This window comes from Epinephelus moara, chromosome 22, assembly GCF_006386435.1.
Source record: "Epinephelus moara isolate mb chromosome 22, YSFRI_EMoa_1.0, whole genome shotgun sequence".
NCBI lineage: Eukaryota > Metazoa > Chordata > Actinopteri > Perciformes > Serranidae > Epinephelus > Epinephelus moara.
In genome coordinates this window covers 28,665,579-28,678,272 of record NC_065527.1, presented here as the reverse complement: position 1 = coordinate 28,678,272, position 12,694 = coordinate 28,665,579, and the positions used below count along the sequence as shown (strand labels likewise).

The following is a 12,694-nucleotide window of genomic DNA, read 5'->3' as shown; positions in this document are numbered from 1 at the left end:
TTGCTCCCTCGCAGGGCATGTCGGGTAACAGGAGCGACGCTTTCAGGGGATGTTTGGAGAGGCAGCACCACCTGGTGGACACAGTGAGGAGGTACAGCTGCAGACTGGAAACATCCATGGATGATGCAGCACAGACAATGTTGACAACATCAACCTTGTAAATGGATCCATTTGTATTGTTGGGATGTTGTTAATTCAGTATGTGATATATTGTCATAATTTCTTACATATTTTGGAAAGGTATAATAAAGAATGTGCTGTGGAAAAAAGTGTGGTCTTTGCCTCTATTATTTTCTTACTTATAAAGTGAGAGAAGTTACTTTTAAATTAATTTAGCCTACAGGTTCTACCCAGCAAAATATTTCCTTAAGAGTTTAAAAATGAGATTTAGTCTGATTAATTTTTTTTTGTAAAAATTTTGACAAACCGGTTTTATGTTCATTTTGGAATTGTCGTTAAGATGAAAATGTAAGAAAATGATTTATAATGAATCTTTTATTATTTAATAATAAATATTTATTATTTTAATATTTAATAATAATAAAAATGTAATAATTATTTAATTGATAGGACAGCTTAAGCATGAGCGGGGGAGAGAGAGATAGGGAAGGACATGCAGCAAAGGGCCAAAGGCTGGAGTCGAACCCAGGCCCTACAGCCTTGTACATGGGGCGCCTGCTCTACCACTAAGCCACCGGCGCCCCGAATCTTTTATTTTTACTACAAATGCAAATTCAGTGGTTATAAACCAAGGTTGCTGTATTCAAAACTGAACTCAATGAATATATTGCTGCAATCAAACATTCAAAGAACTCCATAAAGACTGTGCTGTTATATGTAACCTTTGTGACCTCCCAGGACTGATGTTGGAGCATCTTTGACAGAAGTCTTTTCTATGACTTACTCAGTCAGAACCTTGTAAACCTTGATTGTTTGCCTGTAACACTTGGCTTTGTGTTGCTCTAATTGTTTTATGTGAACCATATTTGATATTGTCTTTAATAAAACAAAATAGACAGAATAGCAATGAGAATCCATTCTAATGACAATGATCATGATGATGAATGTGGACTCATGCTAATGCAAAATGCCCAGTGTCGGGATTAAGTAGTTATATGTAAATATAATATAGAAGAAATGTAAGGTCCTGGGTTCAAATCCTGCTGGAGTCGACGTCAGCAAAGGCATATGGTCACAAAAGTCCCATCATCAAATTAAACGAGATCAGATTAATCTGAGCCAAGTCCTCGATGAGGGGGCATCTCAACCCCGTCGTAGACAGGAGGTTCCAGACAAAAAAGCAGATTCACTTAAAACAGTCTGTATTCATGACAGAAAGTTTATATGTAGAATGTAACATTCATTCTGTTGCTTCGCTGTGTAGGAAGGCTTTCTTTTGGCAGAGCCTATTACTGGGTTCTTTCAGCTCTATTGCCCATTTTAAATCATTTATTAGAAAAGTACTTAAAAGGTAATCAAATGTATAATTTATATTACGTTGATGAAGTAGTTAAAGTAGTTACATTACGTATTTATTTTAGTAGAATAACTAGTAAAATTTCAAAACTGAAAATGCCTCCACACCTCATTCAGTAATGTTAGATATTATCTCTTCTGCAAAAATATTGAATGTTAAACTTCATTTTTGACCTTGGAAAAAGAAAAGTCTGAATGCAAGTTTCATTTAAGATGTGGTTTAAATGTGGTTGAAATCTCTGGAAATAGTTATAACATTGTTTTGTTTTTCCTTGTCCAGTTAAGATAAACGGTAATGTTTTACATCACCTCTTCACCTATATTATTAAAAGAAAATACATTTACATTAAAATTAACTTTTTAAAATTTACTTTTGCAGGTTATCGGTATCTTTAGTTATGTTGTTATAATTGTTTATTTTTTTAAATACAAAAAGGTAATTATTTAGGAATTGAGTTGTTGAAAGCCTAATTTCCTGAAGGATAAATGAAATATTATTCCTTCTTGATGGAGTTTGAATAAGGACTAGTGAGGTTGGGTTCCTGCAAAAAGAAAGACAACAATAACAAAAGCAAAACAAGCAAATATGTGAAACAAGTAGGAATTAATTTTGTGAGAAAAGTATTTTTTTATTATTATCAATATAACAGCTATCAAATTTAAATCAACAGCAGAAATATGTCAGCTGCACGCCTCTGAATCGCTTTTCACTAATCTGGCTTTGCTGTGCTTTTTTTGTGATTGTTTTCGTCTGGTTCACTGCAGAGAGGCTTGTCTCCTCTCACAGATTCTCCTCAGCAGGTTGGAGCATCTGTAGGTGAACCAGCTCCTTCTGTAGGTGTCTCCCGGGGTGAGCCGACCACACAGCTCACTGCTGTCCGTTTTATCGGGCTCACGCTCCCAAAACCTGCAGAGAGACGCAAAAAAAACAAAAAAAAAACAACTCTTTAATCTGTTACCATGGCAACCACTCCTCCTCCATATAAAAATGCATTATAAAATTAAAACAGCCACCCACTGTCTTTCAATCCCCTCCCCATTATGGCACATGTAATCACAGCATATGCAAAGTGAGAGGTTACTGTCGATACTGTGAGCTATAGTCATGATTTAAATAGAAGGAAAAGCCATTTTAGCACAATACATAATATCAAAACAAACACACTGAACACAAACACCAAAAAGGAAGTGTTAATTTTACTTTATCTGAACCGATTATACACATTTGTTTTGTATTTCAAGACATTTTCCCTGCTGTTGCTTCTTATCTAGACCTCCTCATTGTGTTTTTTGTTGTTATTTGTCCTTCAAGGTCGACTAATTTGTAAACTCTGCTTTCCCAGTTTTTAGCAAAATAGTAGAGTTTTATATTTGAATCATGAGGAAAGTTTGCCTGAACAGACTCAGTAGATTTAGAAGCCTGTTTTGTGCATATTATTGTGCATTTTAATTTCTTCACAAAACAAATATTTCTCTCAGGGCATCTTTTACATTTTGATTGTATAATATAGTAGTCCCCAGAATAGAGGAAATCAAAGGAGATTCGATGTTTTGACATAAAAATCAATCAATCAGTCAAATAAAAATCGTAGCAAACTGTGGTTTCCATCCGCGTTTTTCACTATTCATTTCGATTGTGGAACTATTTTTTCAGCTGCCTCACACCCGTGTGTAATCTTCCGCTTGATTGTTCGTTTGACCCTGAAGTGTTATACACTCCAGCTCACTTGATGGCGAAAATGCTCCTTTACGTGGGTGTCGCTAACTGGCAGGAAACCATTGCAATGTAATGGGACACAGACAAGAAGCAGAAGAAGAAGGCTGGCGTTGTGTTCAAAGGCATCGTACTGGGAAGGCTGTTTACAAGCGAGTAATCCATTGTGCAGCTGTTTAAACTTATTACAAAACTTTTTCTTTCGTTCTCGTTCTTCCTCCAGGACTGCACACAGCACTGTCGAGCCGGCACTTTCGCTGAGCTGAAATACTACAATGACTACAACCTTGTCGTAAACAACCCCCTTTCCGTTTCCTGTGGCGGATTACTACCAACAGACAATGAGGCTTCCTATAGAAAACCAATGGATTAGACATAATGTCGAATAAATCATCACGGAAATCACAGTTTGCTACGATTTTTATGCCAGAACATCAATGAACACCACTGACCACTCGGTGAGTTTCATGGCTTTGAAAACGAACGTTTAGGGTGGTTTTAGGACAGGTTCACACATGGCCATAGGCAGCAGTGTTAAGCCAGGCAGGGGGAAGCTGAATTCTCCGAAAAGGAGCAACCGTCACTATTTTGGTCTTAACCACTCTATTTCATCATAAACAACCCAGAAATGGGGCTCAAAGTGCAAAATAACGGACTTCTCCTTTAATTTCCTCTATTCTGGGGAAATTTTATGCTTTATGCCTTTTCTGCATTAATTCAGGCTGTAAATCATGGATGGATTATTTAACGGGCCTACCAGGGCCTCCCTGGCATTCACCTGCAAAATGTCACCTAAATTAACACATACTGACCAGAAAGAGACACAAAATTACCTCAAAGAGACACAAAACCACATAAAGTTGCATAACGACTCAAAAAATACTAGTAGAGGGCGTGTCCCTCCCCGAAATCTATGCCTTTGCTTGTGTGTCCTCACGGGTGAACCACCAACATGTGACCACACTCTCAGGCTACAGGAAGAGATCAGCGTCTGGTGGCTGTCACCTCAGCAGCCCCATTTATCCCCGTTCAACCCTCCTCCTCCTCTCCATCTGTCTGTCATCACTCACCCTGGTCCCTGCTCCACCGGGGAGCCATCACTCCACTGCCAACCTCCGTCACCTCCGCTGCTCCTCAGGCCGAGCCAGTACGAGTCTCCCTGGTTCAGACTCCGGGCCTTTTTCCACAGAAACACCTGAGAAACATGTCAGAAAAAGTTGTCAATAAAAGGTTTTAATTCCCCTCCCTCTTCTGGGGATAGCATTAAACTGTGTTACATATAGAGCAAGAGAGTGAAAGATAAAACCCCAGATGACCTCAAGCAGACGTCCCCATATTTCATACAGGTCTTTAATCTATTCTTAACCTCTTCCTCTGAGGGTGTGTGTGTGTGCGCGTTCATGTCGAGATGTGAGCTGATAATTCAAGGAAAGCATCTCAAATGTTTACAACTGGACAGATGCAGAATATATCATCAATGAAATTCAATGTAGGACACATGAATGCCAAAAAAAGAAGGCAGACACAGTCTCCAGTGATGTTATGTGAAATATGATGACACATAAACACACTTACAATAAACATAATGGATGAAATATGTGATGTTAATGTATGCGGGTGTGTTTATGACTATGTAATGTAAAAAATGACAGGACAAAGCAGTTTACCTGCTCCTCCTCTGTCCTGACTGTGACCACAGCGCCCCCCAGTGCCATGCAGTGGTACTGGCTGCTGATCCAGTCGGCCCTGTCCTGACTGAACAGGAAACATTTCTCTCCCTGAGGTGTCCAGCCGGCTGGACATGGGCTGCACACTCTCTCTGGGTGAGAAGAGAAAGAGGGGAGAAGAAGAAGAAGACGGGTGAAATAACACATCCTTAGAGTGTGTTTTAATCTGCTTCAAGCTCCAAATGACCTTTTCACAACATAAATGCCAAGACTGGGTCAGTTTCCAGCAGTGATAGGACTTTTTTCCAGCTGTGAAAACATTCTTATATGATTTTTTTTCTTGCCCTTTCATGCATGAATTACAAAATCATGAAGCAATTGTAAAGACTGTCATAATACATCAAAATACATGTCTAAAATCATGACCAAATGAGTTTTGTTTTGAACACGTTAATGACTTTGTGCGTAGTATTAAGATAAAGTGATCTACATTTTGCAAAACTGTGACAATCCTTAATGCTGTTTAAACAGGCTCTATGTGAAATTCAGAGCATATGAGTTGTCAGTACACAGTTCTCAACATGGAAGTGGCTGAGCAAACGGCTTGCAGCTAACGGTGCCGGCTAACTCCATAAACAGTACTAAACAACAGCAACAGTGCTGACAGAGCTAATGATGTTAACGAGGGGAAACAGGCTTTTTTGGTGCTTTTTTTCAACAAAAGATTGAAAATACATTGACTTGCCATTCTTTGAGCCTCCCTTTTTAAAACAAGAGCGCCATCTAGTGGGCTCATAAAATAAAGAAAATGCTTCATGAGGCTTCATTTGGCCATCACTAAAGAGAGGTGGATACAGCGTTGGAGGCAGGGCAGCGTTCTTTGCTATGAAAGTTGCTCAGTGGTGCATGAATCCCAAAAGTTTAACCTCTCGGGTGTAAAATTATCCAGAACTTCTGCAGTGTTGGGCCCACAGAGCTAGCGCACTAGAGACTTCCCTTGGCCAAGGGGCTAACTTCCCCTTAAGTGCTCTGCTAATTTGAATTTGGATAAAATCATTTTAATCGCACAACTCTTCTAGACTTTCAAATGTTATTGGACCGAATAGAGCAAGCCTCGATAGTGAGACAAGTCATTTCCTGGGGCTTGTGGCGCTCAAAAAATGTATCCACTGACTTACAATTGTCTCTTTCACGAGTCTATGAGTTAAAGTCTTTTTAAGTCAAAACACATGACGGAACCAGAAGCTGTAGTTCAGCTAAAACATGCCCATTTCCTAGCCTCCGGTCTCCACTGGTTTCTTGGCCGCTCTGCACTGTGAACCAACCAGGTCAGACAGAAGCTAACGTTAGCTTGTGGCACCGCTCATTCAGCAATTACAGATTTTAATGCCGTCCCAGTGGAAAGCATTGCTGCTGGTCTCCCCCCAGGTCACCCTGCTGAATATGTTTGTTTATAGTTTATTTTGAAAACCCTTGCAGCATTGTTTAATATGTTAGCACCGCTAGCTGTGCTGATACTGCTAATGGTGGTAACACTGTCAACAATGCTAAAAGGGTTCATTGGCTCAAAGTTGAGCTGCTTACTCGTGGGTCATGCTGGGGGTAGAACAGAAGTTGGACACGGTGTTTCCACAGCTGTTGGGCCATAGTCTTGGGTATGTTAAGGGACGCCGTTACTGGTGATAAAAGTCTTTTTGGGTCAAGTGGCATCACATGACAAAACCAGAAGCTGTAATTCCACCGTTTGGGCCATGGATGTATAATAATACCTAGATACCAAACTCCAATATGACGCTGATTCATTCCAATGAGGTTGCTTGCCTGGTGCGTATCCCAAAAAACAGTTTTTAGCTTCCGGTTTACTTCCACGGTGTATGGCCCACTGAATATGTGCACTAGTGTTTCTCCTGCTGGCCATGCCTGCGAGTTCCCGCTCGGCTCATAGGCTTTACATTATGACGACATCACATATGTTGAAATTGCTTTTTTCTGTTCAGGGAAAGTTCTACAAATATTAAACCCACATGCACACAAAATGTATAATAGAAAGGGTCATAATTGACCTTGTTTACAGTTTAAGGTGGCTTGTCAACAGCTTTCACAGATGTCTCTTTTACAATAGTGGTCTATGGGGAAAATGCTTTTTTTTGCTCATTCGGGGATTCAGTACTAGGAGTGGGCACTGGGCAAAAGTGGAAGCAAGACTAAATGGTGTTTTTGTGAGCCTGGTTTGGACATTGTAAAATTAGCTTCACAGCTTGACCGATATCAACGCTAAGCACTTGATGAACGCAGTGCAAAGCAACAATAATGAGCTAGCCAATGGTGCACACACATTCCTTAACATGCAGACCCTGCCAAACAGGCTTAAACAATCCACACAGAAGCTTTCATTACAAAACACAGAGAGATAGCATGACTACATTCTCTGCTCAGGATGCCATTAGGTCTACTTGGTGAGGCCTACCTGGTTTTGTTGCTATATCAATGCTCTGAATGTTGCATACAGACCATTTAATGTTCATATACATGTGCAGATTACATCATTATTTTCAGGGTAAATGGAAAAATATAGTGCTCCAAACAATGGATGCCTAACATCCACTACAGTGGGTGGTTATAGTGAGAGAGAGAGAATTCTTGTTATCTGCATCCAAAATGAAGCAGCTGACATGGAGCAGCAGATGACATTGTGCCTTAGCTGTTTGTGGTTTGTGTACTTTTGCAAATCACTATGCAGATCAGAGCCGCTGGGTCAAACGGTTTTCTGCAAATAATTCCTTGTGTTCAATCTGCAGGTGCACGTCTGATTCTACGAAAGGATTGGAAAGTCAACATTGACAACAAATACCACACTGATTTTCAGGTAGTCTCCTGAGGTCATTCTTGCATTTGACTTGTTGTCATCCTTACTTTTACTTTCTTTTCTTTATTTCTTTCTGTCTTTCTTTAATGTAGTGATATAAACACTCGGTTATGGTTAGGAAAAGATCATGTTTTGGCTTAAAGAAAGGCGCTCTTAATGGCACAATAGTGACTGGAAATGCAACAAAGTCTTGCTAAAAAACAACCATGTTTCCTGGCACTTTTACTGCTGGAAAAACGGCAACAGGTTACTAGAAAACACTCATGTTTGGTTGGGAAACACAGCAATGACTCGCTATAAAACAACTGGGTTTGGGTCTCAAACAGTGGTCTGCAGCTTGGCAGGTGTCTCGCCCAGGTGACAAGCCATCAGTCATCCTGTCCACCTCCTGGTACTATTTCAATTTAGAAACATGATATGTCTGAAATGTAACGTATGTGTGATTTGCAGAGATGTACAATGTTGAACTTTTCCTCTGGTGAGTGCGCTGTAACTTAACTCGAAAAGTCAAACCCGTAAACAGTCCTTTAAGGACCAGACTAATTGTCTAAATCTTGGGGCCCTCATTGACCCTGACTCCAAGAGCCCATCCACACAAACTTACCACTAGTGGTGGAGTTACTGACTGGGCAATACTGGTTCAGAGCTGGATACTGGGAGAACAGGAGGTTATATGACTGGTTAAGCTTCTCCAGTCTGTGTGTCAGATCTCTCAGTTTGGTCTCCTGCAGGGTTGATTGCGACTGGAACACCAAGGTGATCTGAACCACTGTGACATCAAACACACACACACACACACACACACACACACACACACCACAAAGACAGAAAATTACATACACAATGTCCCATCACCTGTTTCCATGGATACTGGATAATAAAGGATGTGTCGGGGAGAAAACAAAGCAGACTGACAGAGGTACAAAAAATAAGATGACTCCATTCAGAGGAAACATGAAGAGTTAATCCTCTCGGTAAACGTTCAAATGAAGAATCTAAAATAAGATGTAAAAAGAATGACGTCTTAATTTTTGACAAAATGTCAGCTGCTGGCACAAGAGTAAAGAATATTCTGGATTTTTTAAAGCAAAGATGACGGCATAAGCAGCTCATGGCTGCTGTCAAGTTCATAGAATATATCTCAAGAAAATTTTCTCATAATCTAAAGAAAAGACCAAAACAAACAATGATGCAATCCTCCTAATAAATACTGTCTGCTTGGTCAAAGCCTGATAAGTCCTCTTCCTCTGCAATGTTGTCCAAAATCTATTAGAAACACATCAGTGAGCCGCACTGTTGCATTGGGTGACACATTCCTTCATTAACATAAACACACACACACACACACACACACACACATACACCATCCTGCTGCCACAAATACTCACAAGAGGACAAAACCCATCACTGAAAATAGTCCCCACAAATGCACTATTTCCTTCTGTCTCAGTGACTAACACCTAAAAACTACAGTGATCAGCTGTTTTAAGAATTCACTGTGACATAAAAACAAACAAACAAACAAAAAACAACCAACCAACAAAAGAATAAATACATATCTGTGAGCCACTTTTAAATATGTACATCTTTACTAGGAACTAAACAGTAACTTCCGGGGATAAAAAATAAAGCCAATGCGGAGGTGTCAAAAACTGCAGTTCCTCTAATGGCCACATGAGGCTGGCTCTAAGAGCAGGTTAATCCTTGTAGACTCATGTTAAAATTGGCAACTTTACAGCAGAAATAAACAGTGTGTAGAAGGAGCTTTTAGGTTATTCTTATCTGGGTGCGTTGGTGGTTGATGTTCTGGGATGCTGTATCAAATTTTTTTTTTTTCCTGTTACATGTCTTTTCTCAAAATACACCTCTGTTTTCACAGGAAATGTACAGTTTACATACAGTCTCTTTCAAATTAAATGTCAGTACAACACCTCAAATTGATGTTTTTTTCTTCAACAACAAATGCATGTGGTTACCTTTTGCCAACACATGCCCATGGTTGGGTTTACGCAACAAAAGCATGCGGTTGGGTTTAGGAAAAAAGAATAGGGTTTGGCTTTACAGTCTTATGGGAAGCAAATACCAGTGTCGGCGGTTGTTGGACCTATCCAGCCTTACTCCCACCCACCCTACTCGAACTTCCACTGCCTTATCTTTCGTTCTTGTCCCGCAGTATTTTCCCCTGACACCGCTGGCCACTGTTAAACAATAAGCCGAAGTGAAAGTGAAACCATGCTGCTGATGTTTGTTCAAGTGTTTGTTTTTCTGGTAAGTTTGGCTTTAATCAGTTATTGATGCTATTAAAAGGGGGTTTGATGACATGACTCGCTATTGGTCAATTGGAAGATGGCAAATGCGCAGACTCTGGCTCCAAATAACATCACTAGTGCACTGTAAGTCATGACGTATAGTCTTTCTAATTACATATTACGTTTCAGTCTTACACTTCAACACTTTTACAACAAATGGTAACTTTCTTGACTTTAAGTTGACAAAGATCATATCTAAGTACATCAACTGTCAGAACCATAGCTTAAGTACATTTCATTACATGGGCATTGAGAAAGTGAAGATGCTACGGAGCGGTAATAGAGACAAAATCCTTCTCCAGAGGGAGGCATAATGGATACATCTTCTTGATACCCTCAACCCTAGCTGGAGAAATTCGGAGAATTCATTTGTGTGTTTTTTATGAAGTGAACAATATATTCATGTTTGTTAATGAAGTGATCATATTTGTGTTGTTGCATGTGTAAGTGTTCTAATCCATAAGATTCTGTGTCATGAAAGGTTTTGGCTCCCCCTTGCTGGGGTGTACTTGTTGTGTTATTTGTGGTAACCTATAATTAACCCCACCTGTGTACATTGTTTGTGACACTGCCAGAATGCTGAAGAAGGGCGGCTGTAAAAAATTCTTTACTTTATTATTACTTAAATTAAGGATTCAGCACCCAGTCCTAAAGGTTTAATTGTGAGTGAGCATGTTGTGTCTTATTATTACAAATATTGTATCCGTGATTCATGGAACAGTTCAAACTGGATCAAAACACTATTTTGTGTCATTGGATGCAGTTACATGATGGCTTCTCATTCGGAATGAATTAAATCTGAATGAAATCATTCGGAACTCAAGTTTTTCCAGGTAGTTTACATGGGGAATATTCATTCAATGAGGGTTTACACGAGAGATCAGTTTAATCGCCTTTATTCAGGTCTGCGCCAGTTTTGGGGCAGGGAAGGTTTCTGATTGGATAGGGGGCGGGGCGGATGTCACGTGTTTACGTATTGGATAGGGGGCGGGGCGGATGTCACGTGTTTACGTTTACTGGAAGAAAACACTGTAGTCCTCGTTCGGGATAACAAGATGCTTGACGACGCCGTTCTTAGTGCCTTTTTCAGGCTTGTTTTGCTTATATTCTTGAAGCAGCAGTACGACAACAACCTTGTTCTGCTAATGCTTCGTCTGTTGAGGAGGAGAAGGGAGGTAGAAGGTCGAAGAGGGGAGATAGAAGACCGTGCTTTGGCGAATGGAAACCAGTGAGTGCAAAGAGTCGCGCGCGCTTTAGACGTCATCGCGCCAGAGGGGCAAGGAAACAAGCGTGCGCAGAAAGACCAGAATGAACTTAAAGAGGAATGAGTGTATACAAGTGCGAGAAATTATTTCATTCGGAATTAGAAACGGAATATTCCAGCCCCTTACATCGGAATGAATTTTCAATCGCATTGGCCATTTTCATTCCGAATTAGGTTTTTACAAGATCACTTTTAATAGGAAGGAACTTTCATTCTGAATGAAAAGGGAATTAAACTGTCCATGTAAACCCACTCAATGACTACTGTGCCCCCCCCCCCCCAAAACAAAGGTCCCATGGTGGTCCAACAGAAGGGGAGGGACTTTGCCTCTTTGCCTATCAAAAAGTCAAAGTATCATACTCACAGCAGAGAGTCTGGAACAGTGTGATGATGATGAGCAGAAAGCAGAGCAGAGAGAAGTAATGAGCCAGCTGTCTGTACTGACTCAACCAGCCTGAGAGACAGCAACAAAAAAACAACACTTCAACTTTACATGGACTGTTATTCAGCTGGTGTTGATTTATCACAGCACTACAAATTCTCACAAAGGGTCATTTAAATCAGCCCAACAGTGAATCTGTATGAGGCTGAGCCTGTATTGTTGCACAAGGCTGCATTATAATAAAATGTGATTTTAATACATATGAGCTTGTTGTATCTGATTCTGCAAATATACCTAATGCACTGGCACATTTGATTTTCCTACGTACCTCCACTGGAATCCAGCCATGCTGATAGTTTCAGTTTTATTTGCTGAGGTGTTGAGAATGTTGCTGAGACTTCAGCTGCCTCCCCACAGTGAGGTTTGCTGGTTAATGTAAGTAACTGGCACATTGATTCTGTAAGGAAAATTTAAATGTCATTTTGATTCTTTCAACACATCTAATAACATTCACTTTAACAGTAGGGAAAGCACTGCAAATAATAAATAAAGCTGGAACTATCTGCACGGCCAGGCAACACTGAGGATAAGTGGACACTATAACTGTTGTTTGGAACAGAACCTTTAAACTCATCATGCATCCTCAACGCAGAACGAGCAGCTCATTAATAGAATTATCAGTTAATGTGATAATAAGTAAAACTCGACAGTGTTCTTCTAAAAGCCACTTGACACAGCCCGTGCATGTAATTGATTTTAAAGTGAAACAGTGTAAAATATGAAACATGGAAATTAAAACACTCCAAAAACTCATTTGATCTTTGTGTAAGGTAAAAAGTCCCTAATTTGCTGTATTAAGATCACACTTTTATGAAGAAAAACATGTTTAAATGTATTTTAAAGTGATTAATACTTGAAGTTTAAATGCATACACATTCCTGTACCAAGAAACACTTTGGAAAAATGAAAAAATTACTTTCATCTGTAGTTGTTTCCTGTTGTTTCTCCTCCAGCAG

The 12,694-nt window shown here is 39.9% G+C and overlaps 1 protein-coding gene across 1 annotated transcript; it reads right to left on the bottom strand.

The window, feature by feature from the left end:
• Window positions 1-2,232: 2,232 nt before the first annotated feature.
• LOC126384256 (C-type lectin domain family 6 member A-like) lies at window positions 2,233-12,130 on the bottom strand. Its single transcript, XM_050035217.1, has 6 exons — window positions 12,007-12,130; window positions 11,661-11,750; window positions 8,328-8,492; window positions 4,858-5,009; window positions 4,261-4,385; window positions 2,233-2,383 (listed from the first exon to the last, which is right to left on the bottom strand). Exons 1-6 carry the CDS (start codon window positions 12,128-12,130, stop codon window positions 2,233-2,235), a joined length of 807 nt encoding a protein of 268 aa, XP_049891174.1.
• Window positions 12,131-12,694: the final 564 nt, after the last annotated feature.

What these genes read in the sequence shown, in the direction of transcription:
- LOC126384256 (XM_050035217.1), bottom strand. Translation starts at nt 12,130, where the DNA reads ATGTGCCAGTTACTTACATTAACCAGCAAACCTCACTGTGGGGAGGCA. An exon ending in ATGGCTGGATTCCAGTGGAG is followed by an intron (nt 11,751 to 12,006) that starts GTACGTAGGAAA and finishes GCTGTCTCTCAG; the next exon opens with GCTGGTTGAGTCAGTACAGA. An exon ending in CCGGTGGAGCAGGGACCAGG is followed by an intron (nt 2,384 to 4,260) that starts GTGAGTGATGAC and finishes GTCTCTCTGCAG; the next exon opens with GTTTTGGGAGCGTGAGCCCG.